Here is a 14,204-nt window from a genome sequence, read left to right on the forward strand (position 1 = left end):
CAAGGACATTTACGCTCTTCATGATACGAGCTGTTGACATGCGTCCATCAAATCTTTGTGTAATGGTTGTGGGATGTTTAGTCCATCATGATGTGGAAAACACTTTAAATGCTGCATGTTTGTCACTTGCATTCAATTTTTTACAGGTGTTCTTCAGCTTCTCTTGTAAAACTGTCGACCGCGACGCCTTCAAGGCCGTCAATGATGCCTGTTTAGTGTTCGATGGCCGTTTGGTGGTAGATACCACCTTTCATACCAACGACCCCTCCATATACGCCGCTGGCCCTTTGACCAAATACTCCCGCCGTTACCATGCTGACCAATGGAGCGATTCCTGCTTTAATTCCAAGGAGGTGGGGCAGAGTTTGGCATCTGTTCTCCTGCCCTTATGTGACCCGACCCTGGAGCGTCCCGCCGACCCACCGTCTGATGAGGAACAGCTCATTCCTCTCTACACTCAAGCCAAGATCCAAGGTCACTATTCTCCTTCTGAATTTCTGAATCACAAGCCCTGTACATTCAAGCAGGCGTTTAAGACGTTTAGCATGTGTTGTGTCACCCAGTCCCCCCCCCCATTTCATCTAATTCTGACCGACACCACACTATTGACAGTTAATTTGCATAATCTAATCACAGGCTAAGTGATTAAAGCATAATGGACCATCTGTTACACAGAAACACAGTGTCTGATATGAGATAAACTGCTTTATAATCATATTTGTGGTGTTTGGTGGGGAAATGCTATTAATTCTGTGTTTGTAAAAACAAGAGTTATTAGGAATAACTTGTAAAAAATACTCTGAATTCACAGGGGGAAGATTACCAGGTGGCTACAATTATCTCCATGTCGCAAAACCGACATCCAAAGGCCACGAAGCTCCATCAGCTCAGAAAGTACGTTTAAATTCTGCAGGTCAAAATCAAATATTAGTTTGCATCATATCAGAGAACAATCCTAGTAGATTACCAGGGTGTGTTCACACTTGTAGTTTGTTTCTTTTGGTCCAGACCAAAAAAGAAAATGATACATTTAGGACTGGTTTACTAAGCATTCACAATGTCTTTTTTAACACCGAACCTAAAGATATAAAAATTAAAAGACAATGCTGTGTGTGGGGCTAAATGAACGTACATATGATGGAGCTGAGAATTCATGAAGAGCTTATAAACTGTGTAAAGGAGTCAAAATAGTGACAATCCCTCCGTCACACACACAAATGAAGATCTGCTGCGAGGAGACGCGGTTCTGATGCCTGTACCGAACTGTGATGTACTGAACTATGACCCTTTTTAGGGTCGCATCTTGTGACATGGTGTCCCGTTCTTGGTTTGTTTACATGTCATTGGTCTGTTGTGTTCATATCAAACCGCACAAGAGTTAGTTTGGAACCATCTTTACAGTGGTCTCGGTCCGTTGTTTGGTGCACCAGGGTTTGGATGGCAGCGTGAACCGCACTAACAGATCAATCGCAGCAGAGTCCGCTTTAATCGAACCAAACATGACAAGTGTGAACACACCCTAAGAGTTGCAAAAACATCCATCTTTATTATCTGTCCTGCAGGGTCGTGACATGGTGACGGGCCGCACTGAAACGGGGAACTACTTTCATCTGCATCTCAGCCAGGATGACGTGGTGGAGAGCATCACATGCCTCTCGAAGAATGCACTTCCTGTCTCCAACCTCCTGTGTCTCTACAGGAAACACCAGCTGCTGCTGAATCACCTCTGCTCACGCTACCACGAGGGTTTGGTCCATGACATGTACAGGTCCAGCCTTGTCACATAAATCTTGTTACAAAAATTCATTTTTCTGTTACAGTCTAAATCAGGCCTGATCCTAAATTACAAGGTACAGCTTTCAAATCAAAGACTAATTTCAAATCTACAAATGAAGCAAAATTATACAATGAAAATTCTACACTACAACATTCTTAAAACCAATTTAACATGATACTCACCTTATTCGTGCTGGAAAAACGAGGAATCTAACAAGAAAGTCAAATTTCACCCTAAAAACAAAAGGGGACAATTACAAATTTGTAATAGGTCTGGATGTTTTACTGATAAGTTATTTTAGATTATTCTCAGTGCGCATTATATACATATATATATATGTGTGTGTGTGTGTGTGTATAGTTTCCCCCCTTTTTTTTGTGGAGATATTTGGCCTACACATGTTCTTGTTAGATTCACCCTAGAACCAGTTTTGATTGTTCATTTCAATACGGAAACAGCAAATCTAACAACTAATTCCCTTGAATTAATGCACAGGATAATTTATGACACTCCAACCCGTAATCATATCTGTCCTCATCTGGTCACACTTTATATGAAGATTCATTTCCAACAGTGTGACCTCTGCTCCAAAACTTTCCCACCACTGACCCTTCACCACCAGAGCCTTTGTCCTGCATTAGTAATCTGTTTATGCAGGTGTGCAATCCGCTTCACCACACCACCAGGAGACAATAGTTAAGCCACCCACCCATCAGTGCTGATCACACTTATTAAAATGGGATTCTTCACTGGTCTTTTGTCGTGGCTGAATGTGGTCGGCGCTCAATGTCATTACGGAGAACGGCCGATCTTAAAGACGATCATGAACATAATTTATCAACCGTGCTGCTAAATGGAGGATGTTAGATGAACATTGTGAACATCCAGAGTTAAAGTGACAGTTCAGCCAAAAATTAAAGTTCTGTAATTATTTACTCACCCTCATGTCGTTCCACACCTGTCGGCTGTTTTCCATGGAATGCAAAAGGAACAATTATCTTTATACAGATATATCCAGACCATTTCAAACATGACATTACATGGTCTTTACTGTCACTTTAAATTTAATTCATCCTTGTTGAACATTTCGTTTAAATCCAAAAGTAACTTTTTTATTTCCTCTTTCCCCAGTTATTTTAAAGAGAGCTGGTGCTTGGCTCTTTATCACGACCGCTTTGCTGACTTTGAACAGGAGGTGCGCCAAATCATGGACTCGGCCAAACTAGAGGTCGGTTTGCTTTACATCTATGTTATCTATGTTTAAAGCATTTACCCTCTTTCCAAAACATCTGTTGAAGTCAGATAAACACGGTAATGCAAATACGTAACATGGTTGCACATGTACACGTCATGCACCGATCATTTTAATGCAATGTATTTTATGCATTTATCTCTGGTGGGCAGAAATGCAACCAGATCGGATGTTAAAAATAAAACAAACTACAGAATAAAAAATGTGTTTGTCCACGTCTGGCAAAAAATTGGGTCTTGAATATGGAAATAAATGTGTCACCCAAAAAAATTTTTTTTTTAGAAGGAAGACAAGATTTGCATATTTTAAAAACAAGACTTGTATTGTGTTTTGTCCTGACAGGGTGAGAGTGGTTTGGTGTCAATTCAAGAGGCTCTTCAGAAGATAGTGGACGATAAAGCAGAGTCCGATCAGCTGACGGGTCTCAGCGAGGGGTTTCAGAAAAGCGAGGCTTATTCTGCTCTGAGAAAGAGTGTTCTGGATTATCTGAGGTACAACAGATACCATCTGACTATGTACGCCCGGCCGGGACTGCTCTAATCAATATCCATTTTACATTTAGGGGCATTTATTCAGTACTTTATCTTTTGTTTCTTTATTTCTTTACATTTGCTGCACCATATGTTTGTGTGTGTGGGGGGGGGGGCACATTGTGGGGGGTTGGGGTCAAAGAAGTTGAGCAAATAAATAAAGCTTCTGGTTTTGTCAAATGCAAATATTCGGTGTGTACTGAGTGACAATTCATTAAAAATAACTGACTTTGCTGGTTTGAATACTCGGTGTATGTGCTATCCAGTATAGGGTTGTATATTAAGTGGAGATCTGAAGGCAGCAGAGATAAGAGCAGCAGAATGAGAGCGCAGCAGCAGCTGTATGATAATGAATGTGGGGCAGAAAATCACAGGCGCATGATCCAACAGTCCACCGTCATATAGCTCATGTAATGCAACCAGATCTGATGTTTAAAAAAATAATAATAAAATGAAACAATTTCAGATGCAACAAATGTGTTTTTCTAAAAGCTGGGTCTTGAATTCGGAAATAACTAAAAATGTAAAAGGGCAATAAAAAAAAACTACACAGGTTTCTCTAAAATCCAAATCAAGTGAAATAGTAACATAAAATAAAAGGTTTGCACATCAGATATCAGGTGCAACAAATGTGCTTGTCTAAGTTAGGCATGTAAACCATCTGGCCCCCAAAAAAGATCTTGTATGTGGAAAGGCAAATACGTTCCTCTAAAACCCTCACAACGAGTTATGAAATCACATACAACAAATGTGCTAGTCTGGAGCTACAATAACGCCGGAGACTACGCGAAATTCCGCTATTACGAGACCGTTGCATTGGAATGACATCATCACATGCACGAGCACAATGATGATGCTGCTGCTGATGATGATGGCACGGGTGAGTCTGAGACCGGAATGAGTCCGTTTGAACAGAAGGATGATGTGCGTCTGTCCCGGCAGCTCGCGCAAGCGTGTCTTTTGTGATGCAAACGAGAGGAGCCTCTTTTATGAATTATGTATGCGCGCAAAGAGTGATTAATACGTCCCGCATTCAACTGTCGCACATGTCCTAAGCCTGCAGGCGTCTGATTTATACATTTAATTAGTTTCGAGACAAATTACGCATGCACCTTGCAGCCCTTTTCGCCGCACAAACTGATTTCAAGACTGATTTTTGTTAAACCGCGCTGCTTGTCAAACGCGAGTATGGGCCTATTAAAAATTGAACATTGCACGACTTCTTTGTTGCCATTTCCCCCTTTTTAATTTGAAATTCTGATGCTCTAAGAGTGAAGGAGCCCCTAAAGGATGCTGACAAAGGCAGGGCACGTGCGCATTGACGGGACGCATCAAAGCGTGAAAAGAGGAGGAACCAGCGTGTGCCTAAAGCATCCTAATATAATAAACCTCAGGTACATCTGCCCGAGCAATCTGCAGACCCTCCCATCTCCAAATCCATAGGGATTCCAGCTCCATCTGATTGGACGAGGCAGCGAGGGGCGAGAACAATGTCATCATTCCTGCTTAAAAAGACTGCTGCTATGCCTCCGTGATGGAAAGATCACCGCGCGCGTCCAAATATAGTACCAGGTGTGCCTCTGATTTCAACCCGTCTGAAGTGCCTTTCAGCTGGCGAAGATGCCCAGAGGATTTTTAGTCAAAAGAAACAAGAAAGCGACACCTGTTTCCTACCGCGTCCGCTCGGATGAGGATGAGCAGGGCGCGTTTCCAGCCGCGCAGCAGGACGCGCTGTGCGCGCGCCGCCCGGTATCACCGGTGCAGTTCGGGAACCCCGAGACCGTCTACCGATCCATGTACAGCCCGACCCGGCCCGTGAGCAGAGAGCACGAGAGGGCATGTTTGGAAAGGCGCTTCAATCTCGGCTCGCCTATTTCAGCGGAGTCCTTCCCGGCGGCGCCCAACAGCTCCGATCTCGCGCCGTTCGCGCCCGTGGATCTTAAAATCGGCACCAGCAACAGCAACCGAACCGGCACCACGACAACCACGAAAAGACCCGCACCAGACGCAGAGCGCAAAGGCAAAGCCGCGTCCAAGAAAGCCAAAGCTATGCGGAAACTGCAGTTTGAGGACGAGATGACCACTTCTCCAGTGCTGGGCTTGAAGATTAAAGAAGGTCCACTGGAGCAGAAGCCCAGATCTCAGTGCGCAGGAGGAGACAAGCCGCTCGGAGAGTTCGTGTGTCAGCTGTGCAGAGAGGCGTACGCTGATCCCTTCTCTCTGGCCCAGCACAAGTGCTCCAGGATCGTCCGGATCGAGTACAGATGCCCCGAATGCGACAAGCTCTTCAGCTGCCCGGCGAACCTGGCCTCGCACCGGCGCTGGCACAAGCCCAAACCGGGGAACCCGGAAAGCAATAAGACGCCCGCGCCTGAAAAAGAGCACGAGACCTCCAGCGACAGGGACACTCCTAGTCCTGGACTTTCCGAGTCTGGATCGGAAGACGGTCTGTATGATTGCCCGCACTGTGGGAAGAAGTTCAAACGTCAAGCGTACCTGAAAAAGCACGTGACGGCGCTTCACGAAGCGTGCGATAAACCCCAAAGCCAAGCGCCTCTGAATCTCAGCGCGTCCGAGTGCCACTTGTGCCCGGTGTGCGGGGAAAACTTCCCGAGCAGACTGAGCCAGGAGAGGCACATCCGACTGCAGCACTCGGCGCAGGTGTACCCGTGCAAGTACTGTCCCGCCATGTTTTACAGCTCACCGGGACTTACGAGACACATCAACAAATGCCACCCGTCGGAGAACAGGCAGGTCATCCTGCTTCAGATGCCGGTGCGTCCAGCCTGCTGAAGCTGTGCCTTAAACCAGTGCTTCCCAGTCCCAGAACAGTGCACATTTAGGATCTGACTCAACTGTTTGATTATGGGAGGAAGAAGACGTCCAAAACGGGTCTGGAAGCACTGCCTTAACCCACAGAATCCTCCTGGATGAGCACCTGGATGCGAATCCGCACTCTTAAAAACAAAGGTTCCGAAAGGAGGTTTTCGCAGCAACCACCATTTTTGGTTCCACAGAAGAAGAAAAAAGGAAGAAAAAAAAAGGAAGCAGTTTTTTTCCTAGCGTGAAGAACATTTTAAAGTTCTCCATGATGTCAATGCAGAACCTTGATTTTGAACAGTGTAAGGTAGTTTATCTGGAGGAGGTACAACAGGTTAGACTGTTTGCTTATTTTTCTAGGATCTCCGCACAAGTGCTTTTAGCTTTTAGACCTAAGAATCCTAGAACATGCCTTGAATTCACAGGCTGTACATACGTTTCCATCGTTTCTAGCTTTAATAGAGCTTGTGAATCTGTGGACTTTGACTGTAGCTTTCAACACAACCTACTGACAAGGGTTTCTCCCTTTAGTGTAGCCAGAAATGCCTTGAGTTAGATCTCGACATGCTGTAAAACTGCCTTAATCATGTAAATGTTGGAGTGATTGCAGTTGCTGATATTCATTTTTATATTGTTATTGTTATTATTATTATTATTATTGTGTGTGTAAATGTTTGTGATTATTTATCTTATCATTATTATTTATTTATTTCAAATGTTTTATTTAAATTATTTGCTCGCCTAATTCATTTGTGATTGATTTTTAAATTTGTCTCGACAGCCAAATGTTTCATTCATTGATCTAAAGATCGATCTTCGTCTGCTGAAAGTCTGAAATTCACCTTGCATTAGATACAATCGTTTATTAATTTATTTGTTACGTTTTTCATGTTCGGCGCTTGTGTGTTTCTGCAGTTGCTATTTGTCCAAAAATGCTTAAAATAATAATAATAATAATAAACAGTCCAAAAAGTCAAAATGGGATCCACTTTTGATGTGACATTCCAGTGCGTGTTGTCATGTGGAAACCCAGACACTGTGAACACAGAGAAATATCATCATCATCTTATACAATGAAATGTGTCCAACTGGATTCTGTACCAAGATACGTCTGCACTTAATAAAACACATCAACCTAAAACAGTCTGTGTGTCCGTGATTAATGACATCCTCATCACAACTGATTATTAACCATCATAACTTTTGAAAACAGTTTTAAAAAAATATAGAATTCCAGTAGAATGTGTGACATCATATGGAGAACAAATGGAATATTTGTACTTTTTAAATGGCCAGTTAAAAAGCTGAAAGGTGATGGTCAGACGTTTTACTTTTCCACTGGTACAGGGCAGGAAATAGTTCTATTAAAGACGTTATTGATGCAATTCTTCATCTAAAACTATTTGAAAAATTTTTCTAATTCCTATAGAATTCGTGACATCATACGGACACTAAACTGAACTTTTTAAATGATACTTTAAAAAGCTAAAAGGTGAATAGAAATGGTGAAAAACTCAACGGTGGGCAGGTACAGTATTTCTATGTTAATTATAAACTATCCAAAAAATATTAGCATATATATTTTTTATTGAATAATTAAAATGATACATTTTTAAGTATTTGAATTTATTAATGATCAGTTAAACCATATAATGTGCTGTAATAATGTTAATGTACTAATGAAAGTTAATAAATGGGGATGCAGAGAAAATATAAAAAAATAATTTATACTGGTAGTTTTTGGGTTGGTTGGTTGGAAGAAGGGAAATTATGGTTGAAATTCTTTGAAAATACTGTAATGAAAACAGAAAATAGCCTTGCTTGGTGTCGGCATGCAGGGGACTTTCTGCAGATCTGAAGAGAGAGTTCACCATAGACACCAAATCCCACAATGCAGCACCTCAGACACACTGCTGTTATGCAGACGCCTCCCAAAGGTCATGAGTCTTCACACACACGCACACACTCACGGCCACAAACCTCCTCACTTCACAGCTGAGAAATAGAGCCTTACAGATCTGACAGAAACTCATACAAAAATAACGTTATATGAGAGCCCGGGGCTAGTTGTCACATTTTGAATCCCAATGAATGACTTTTCCACTGTTACAGGGCAGGATATGGTGATTGATCACATGTTGAGCCTTATACTGGGGCAAGTCGTCACAACAGGAGCATGCTGTTAATTGACACGGATTGGAGAAGAATTTGCTTGTTTGAAAAATGAAATGTTATCTAGAGTGTAAAACAAATCTCTGTGTGTTTAAATGTGCTGCCAGTTATTTAATAGCCTTTTAATCAAATATAAACAGTAAAACAAAAATGTAAACAGTAATACAATGAAGTGCAAAACTCGAATTTTAATAAAATAAAAAAATAAAAGTAAATTAAAAATTAAAAATCAAACCATTGATTTGGTAGACCAAAATTTGTGATTAATAAACTGTATAAAATGTACACATATAACACACAAGTGACATCTTGGCCCGGCCTCATATTTATGATAAATGTTCTCGTCTACTATTTAACCGAAAATCTGTTAATTATATAGTAGGCCTATATCTCGTTTACATTTACATCTTGTAGAAAACCTGTTAGTGTAAACAGCAAAAAAAACTGATAAGGATATTTAAAAATAAATAAATACTGTAAAATAAGTATTATCTTTACAAATAAATATTATTGTTCCACATATAATTTTATATGGCATTGTCTATATTAAAAATGTATATAAAAGTTAAGTACAAATATTCCATGCAGTCTCCTAAGTAGCATAAACTAAAGTAGCAAAAAACTATTAATATTAATCACTTGCATAAGAATTAAAAAAAAATGTTGTAAATCACTGCTTGAAATTACACATGCAATACTCATCTTCAGTATTAATTAATGTTTGCATGCATTCCATCAGTGTATTTTATTACAGAATGCAACCCTCTGCGACCCTGTAATCACAAACTCACAGACGCGCATGTATGCGCATGCACACACACACACACACACACACACACAGCTCAGACCACGAGCACCACTCCCTGTGTGAGTGACAGGTGGAGAGCAGCTGCAGAGCGGGCCGGCGGAGATAACAGCAGATAAAGCCTTTCACACACACACACACACACGGAGGCCGACATTTACAAACCAGAACAAAACAAGGTAAAGGCATCTGAAGATACAGCAAACAACAAGCTGGTATGATTTACAGCTGAAACCGATCACACTCACACACACACACACAGTGTGGCAGTGATCAATCAGCGTTAGTTCAGCATCATTGAGAGGGCTGGATGTTGACTTTACTTGCCTCTCTGAATGACTGGCCTGTAGTGTGTGTCCTAATGATTTAACTGGACACATTTCAGCTGGTATCCATCATCTGAGGCCGGATCCAGGGAGCTGGTGCATGCTGGGAGAGAGAATGAGACTGATTAATTGCACTTCCTTCACTAACAATAAAATACCAACAACCACCACGGTAGTACCATCTTTCTTTTTCCGTTTGGATGTGTACCACAAGTTTGGGGTCAGTAATTTTTTATTTTTTGAAAGAAATTAATTTTATTCAGCAAGGATGAATTAAATTGATCAAAAGTGACAGTGAATATATTTATAATGTAAAATAAGATTTATATTTCAAATAAATGCTGTTCTTTTGAACTTTCTATTAATCAAAGAATCCCGAAAAACAGTTTCCACAAAAGCAGCACAACATTTTTCAACATTGATTATAATAATAATAATAATAAATAAATAAAAAATGTTTCTTGAGCAGCAAATTCTCATATTAGAATGATTTGTGAAGGATCATGTGACACTGAAGACTGGAGTAATGATGCTGAAAATTCAGCTTTGATCACATTGCATTTTAAAATATATTACAATAGAAAACAACTATTTAGACTGTAATAATATTTTACAATATTACTGTGATTACTGTATATGTGATCAAATAAAAGCAGCCTTGGTGAGCAGAAGAGACTTCTTTCCAAAACCCCAAACCTGTGAACAATAACAAGAGCAAACAGCTTTCCGCATTCACTTTACAGCTCGACACTGTTATTGTGTGTCAACAAATATCTCATTTCTGTCTATATTTTATTCCCACAAGTACAAAAGTGATACAATGAAACAGAACTGAGATCAGCAATTAGCATCCTCCGCTATGAAAGCGCATTACAATGCATGCGTTTGTGATTGGTGTGTCACAACAATGTGTCATTATGAAAAGAAACGTGTCTGTTCATCTGAGGCGGTGTCGTGTGTGTAAGCGTGTCTTGTGCAGGTCACACCTGCCTGCTGCAGGTCACACTCGTCTGTTTGTCCTCCCTCTCTCCTCCTCAGAAGTAAACACTGGTCTGCTCTTATCTGGCCTGCGCTCAGACAAAGACACGGAGAGGAAAGTAAACACTTGCACTTTCAGGCTCACAGTAAAGCACACAAACCTCAAGGCATTTTCCAGTATGGCAGGTGTTGCTGTTGTGAACTAACACACACACACACACACACACACAGGCAACAAAAACTTACTGTATGGTGAAAATACACAGCATGGTGTGGCTGTGAAAGAGAATGAAGGCTTTTTTAGACACGGTATTTAAACTTTCCATCCGATTCAACATGCAGATAAAGGTGTAATTCACAGTGCTGTAGCTCAGAGATTCTTAAAAACGTGGATGGATGGATGAACAGACAGACGGAAGGACGAACAGAAAGATGGACGGATGGATGGATGATAAACAGATAGAGGAATGGATGAACAGATAGAGGGATGAATGAACAGATGGATGGATGAACAGATGGATGAATGGATGAACAGATGGATGAATGGATGAATGGATGAACAGATGGATGGATGGATGGATGGATGGATGGATGGATGAACAGATAGAGGGATGGATGAACAGATGGATGGATGGAGGGATGAACAGATAGAGGGATGGATGAACAGATGGATGGATGGATGAACAGATAGAGGAATGGATGAACAGATAGAGGGATGGATGAACAGATGGATGGATGGATGAACAGATAGAGGGATGGATGAACAGATAGAGGGATGGATGAACAGATGGATGGATGGATGGATGAACAGATAGAGGAATGGATGAACAGATAGAGGGATGGATGAACAGGTAGAGGGATGGATGAACAGATGGATGAATGGATGAACAGATGGATGAATGGATGAACAGATGGATGGATGGATGAACAGATAGAGGGATGGATGAACAGATGGATGGATGGATGGATGAACAGATAGAGGGGTGGATGAACAGATGGATGGATGGATGGATGGATAGATAGAGGGATGGATAAACAGATGGATGGATGGATGGATGGATGGATGGATGGATAAACAGATGGATGGATGGATGGATGGATGGATGGATGGATGGATGGATGGATGGATGGATGGATGGATGGATGGATGGATGGATGGATGGATGGATGGATGGATGGATGGATGGATGGATGGATGGATGGATGGATGGATGATGGATAAACAGATGGATGGATGGATGAACAGATGGAGGGATGGATGAACAGATGGAGGTATGAACAGATGGATGAATGGATGAACAGATAGAGGGATGGATGAACAGATAGATGGATGGATGGATGAACAGATAGAGGGATGGATGAAGAGATAAAGGGATGGATAAACAAATGGATGGATGGCTAGATAGACAAAAGGATGGATGGATGGATGGATGGATGGATGGATGGATGGATGGATGGATGGATGGATGGATGGATGGATGGATGGATGGATGGATGGATGGATGGATGGATGGATGGATGGATGGATGGATGGATGGATGGATGAACAGATGGATGGATGAACAGATGGATGGATGGATGGATGGCTAGATAGACAAAAGGATGGATGGGTGGATGAACAGATAGAGGGATGGATGAACAGATGGATGGATGGCTAGACAGACAAAAGGATGGATGGATGGATGGATGAATGAACAGATAGAGGGATGGATGAACAGATGGATGGATGGATGGCTAGACAGACAAAAGGATGGATGAATGAACAGATAGAGGGATGGATGGATGGATGAATGAACAGATAGAGGGATGGATGGATGGATGGATGGATGAACAGATAGAGGGATGGATAAACAGATGGATGGATGGCTAGATAGACAAAAGGATGGATGGATGGATGAACAGATAGAGGGATGGATGGATGGATGGATGGATGAACAGATGGATGGATGGCTAGATAGACAAAAGGATGGATGGATGGATGAATGAACAGATAGAGGAATGGATGGATTGATGGATGCTAGATAGACAAAAGGATGGATGGATGGATGGATGGATGGATGGATGAACAGATAAAGGGATGGATGGATGGACAGCTAGATAGACAAAAGGATGGATGGATGGATGAATGAACAGATAGAGGGATGGATGAACAGATGGATGGATGGATGGATGGCTAGACAGACAAAAGGATGGATGAATGAACAGATAGAGGGATGGATGGATGAATGAACAGATAGAGGGATGGATGGATGGATGGATGGATGAACAGATAGAGGGATGGATAAACAGATGGATGGATGGATGGCTAGATAGACAAAAGGATGGATGGATGGATGAACAGATAGAGGGATGGATGGATGGATGGATGGATGGATGGATGGATGGATGGATGGATGGATGGCTAGATAGACAAAAGGATGGATGGATGGATGAATGAACAGATAGAGGAATGGATGGATTGATGGATGCTAGATAGACAAAAGGATGGATGGATGGATGGATGGATGGATGGATAGATGGATGGATGAACAGATAAAGGGATGGATGGATGGACAGCTAGATAGACAAAAGGATGGATGGATGGATAGATGGATGGACAGACAAACAGATCTTTTTCATGCTCAAACAGCATCATTACACACTAAAGAAAGTTAAAAATGTAATAAATAAACTAAAACATAATAGGACCCCTTTAAACAAAAGTCCCTCCACGGCCTTGGAGAAACAAGTCTGAAATCAAAGAGATCATTTCTCTACAGAAGGCTGACATTCTTGAACATGCGTATCAGTAAAAATAACCTTATGTGTGTCTGTGTGTGTGTGTGCGCGCATGTGTGTGTGTGTGTGTGTTAAGTGTTGGCCAGTTTGGAGTGTCAGTTAAACGTGGCACATGTCTATTGTGTTTTGGGACCCCGGACCCTCGGCACAGTCCAGCAGGAGGTTTGCAGACAGCTTTCTGTGGGGGGGGGGAACAGCTGATCCACACAAAAGACTGGGACCTCCTGTTCACAAGCCGCACACAATACCCCGACCCTAATGCTTGTAAATCTATTCACTGATCAGAGTGCATGGCAGCACGCCGGTCCCGATGCACTCACCAAACCAGACCGCAGGAGCCCAGAACCACCACAGGACACACATTTCAAGTGTGAAAGCGTGTAGTTTCAGAAAGCGACAAACAAAACTAGATAACACTTTACAGTGAGGTCTCATATAGCTAACGTCAACTAACAATTAACACTACATTTTTTAAAGCATTTATTATTCTTTGTTAACATTAGTAAAAAAAAAGTTCACAGTGCGTTAACAAATGCCAACAAATTATTCAAAAATGTATTAGTAAATGTTGAAATTCAAGTATTGTTCATTGCTAGTTCATGTTAACTGATGTAAGGCACTGATTTAAGGCTGCTCTGTGCCGGCTCACAATTCTGTGGAAAGACATAATGCTGCGTAAAAGCCAGACTAAATCATGCCTTCTCTGACACACCTCAGCTTTTATAGTACAAAAGTAAACTATTAAAACTGCTGTGTAAATGCATTT

The 14,204-nt window shown here is 41.6% G+C and overlaps 2 protein-coding genes across 2 annotated transcripts in view; both read left to right on the forward strand.

Moving 5' to 3' along the window:
• Positions 1 to 3,569, forward strand: part of cfap61 (cilia and flagella associated protein 61) — a gene marked incomplete at both ends in the record, with an annotated part of 30,477 nt that extends 26,908 nt beyond the window's left edge. The window contains 5 exons of the mRNA XM_081378122.1: positions 147 to 474; positions 812 to 894; positions 1,563 to 1,768; positions 2,909 to 3,005; positions 3,372 to 3,569. Coding sequence (XP_081234248.1) covers positions 147 to 474; positions 812 to 894; positions 1,563 to 1,768; positions 2,909 to 3,005; positions 3,372 to 3,569 — 912 coding nt within the window. The remainder of the gene's footprint in view (positions 1 to 146; positions 475 to 811; positions 895 to 1,562; positions 1,769 to 2,908; positions 3,006 to 3,371) is intronic.
• Positions 3,570 to 5,179: 1,610 nt separating this feature from the next.
• On the forward strand, positions 5,180 to 6,352 carry insm1a (insulinoma-associated 1a; the record flags this gene model as incomplete). Its single annotated transcript, XM_081378386.1, has 1 exon — positions 5,180 to 6,352. The coding sequence occupies one exon, from the start codon at positions 5,180 to 5,182 to the stop codon at positions 6,350 to 6,352; it is 1,173 nt and encodes a 390-aa protein (XP_081234512.1).
• Between the last annotated feature and the right edge of the window lie 7,852 nt (positions 6,353 to 14,204).

This window comes from Scardinius erythrophthalmus (genome assembly GCF_964197995.2).
Source record: "Scardinius erythrophthalmus genome assembly, chromosome: 11".
In the NCBI taxonomy this organism is placed as follows: domain Eukaryota; kingdom Metazoa; phylum Chordata; class Actinopteri; order Cypriniformes; family Leuciscidae; genus Scardinius; species Scardinius erythrophthalmus.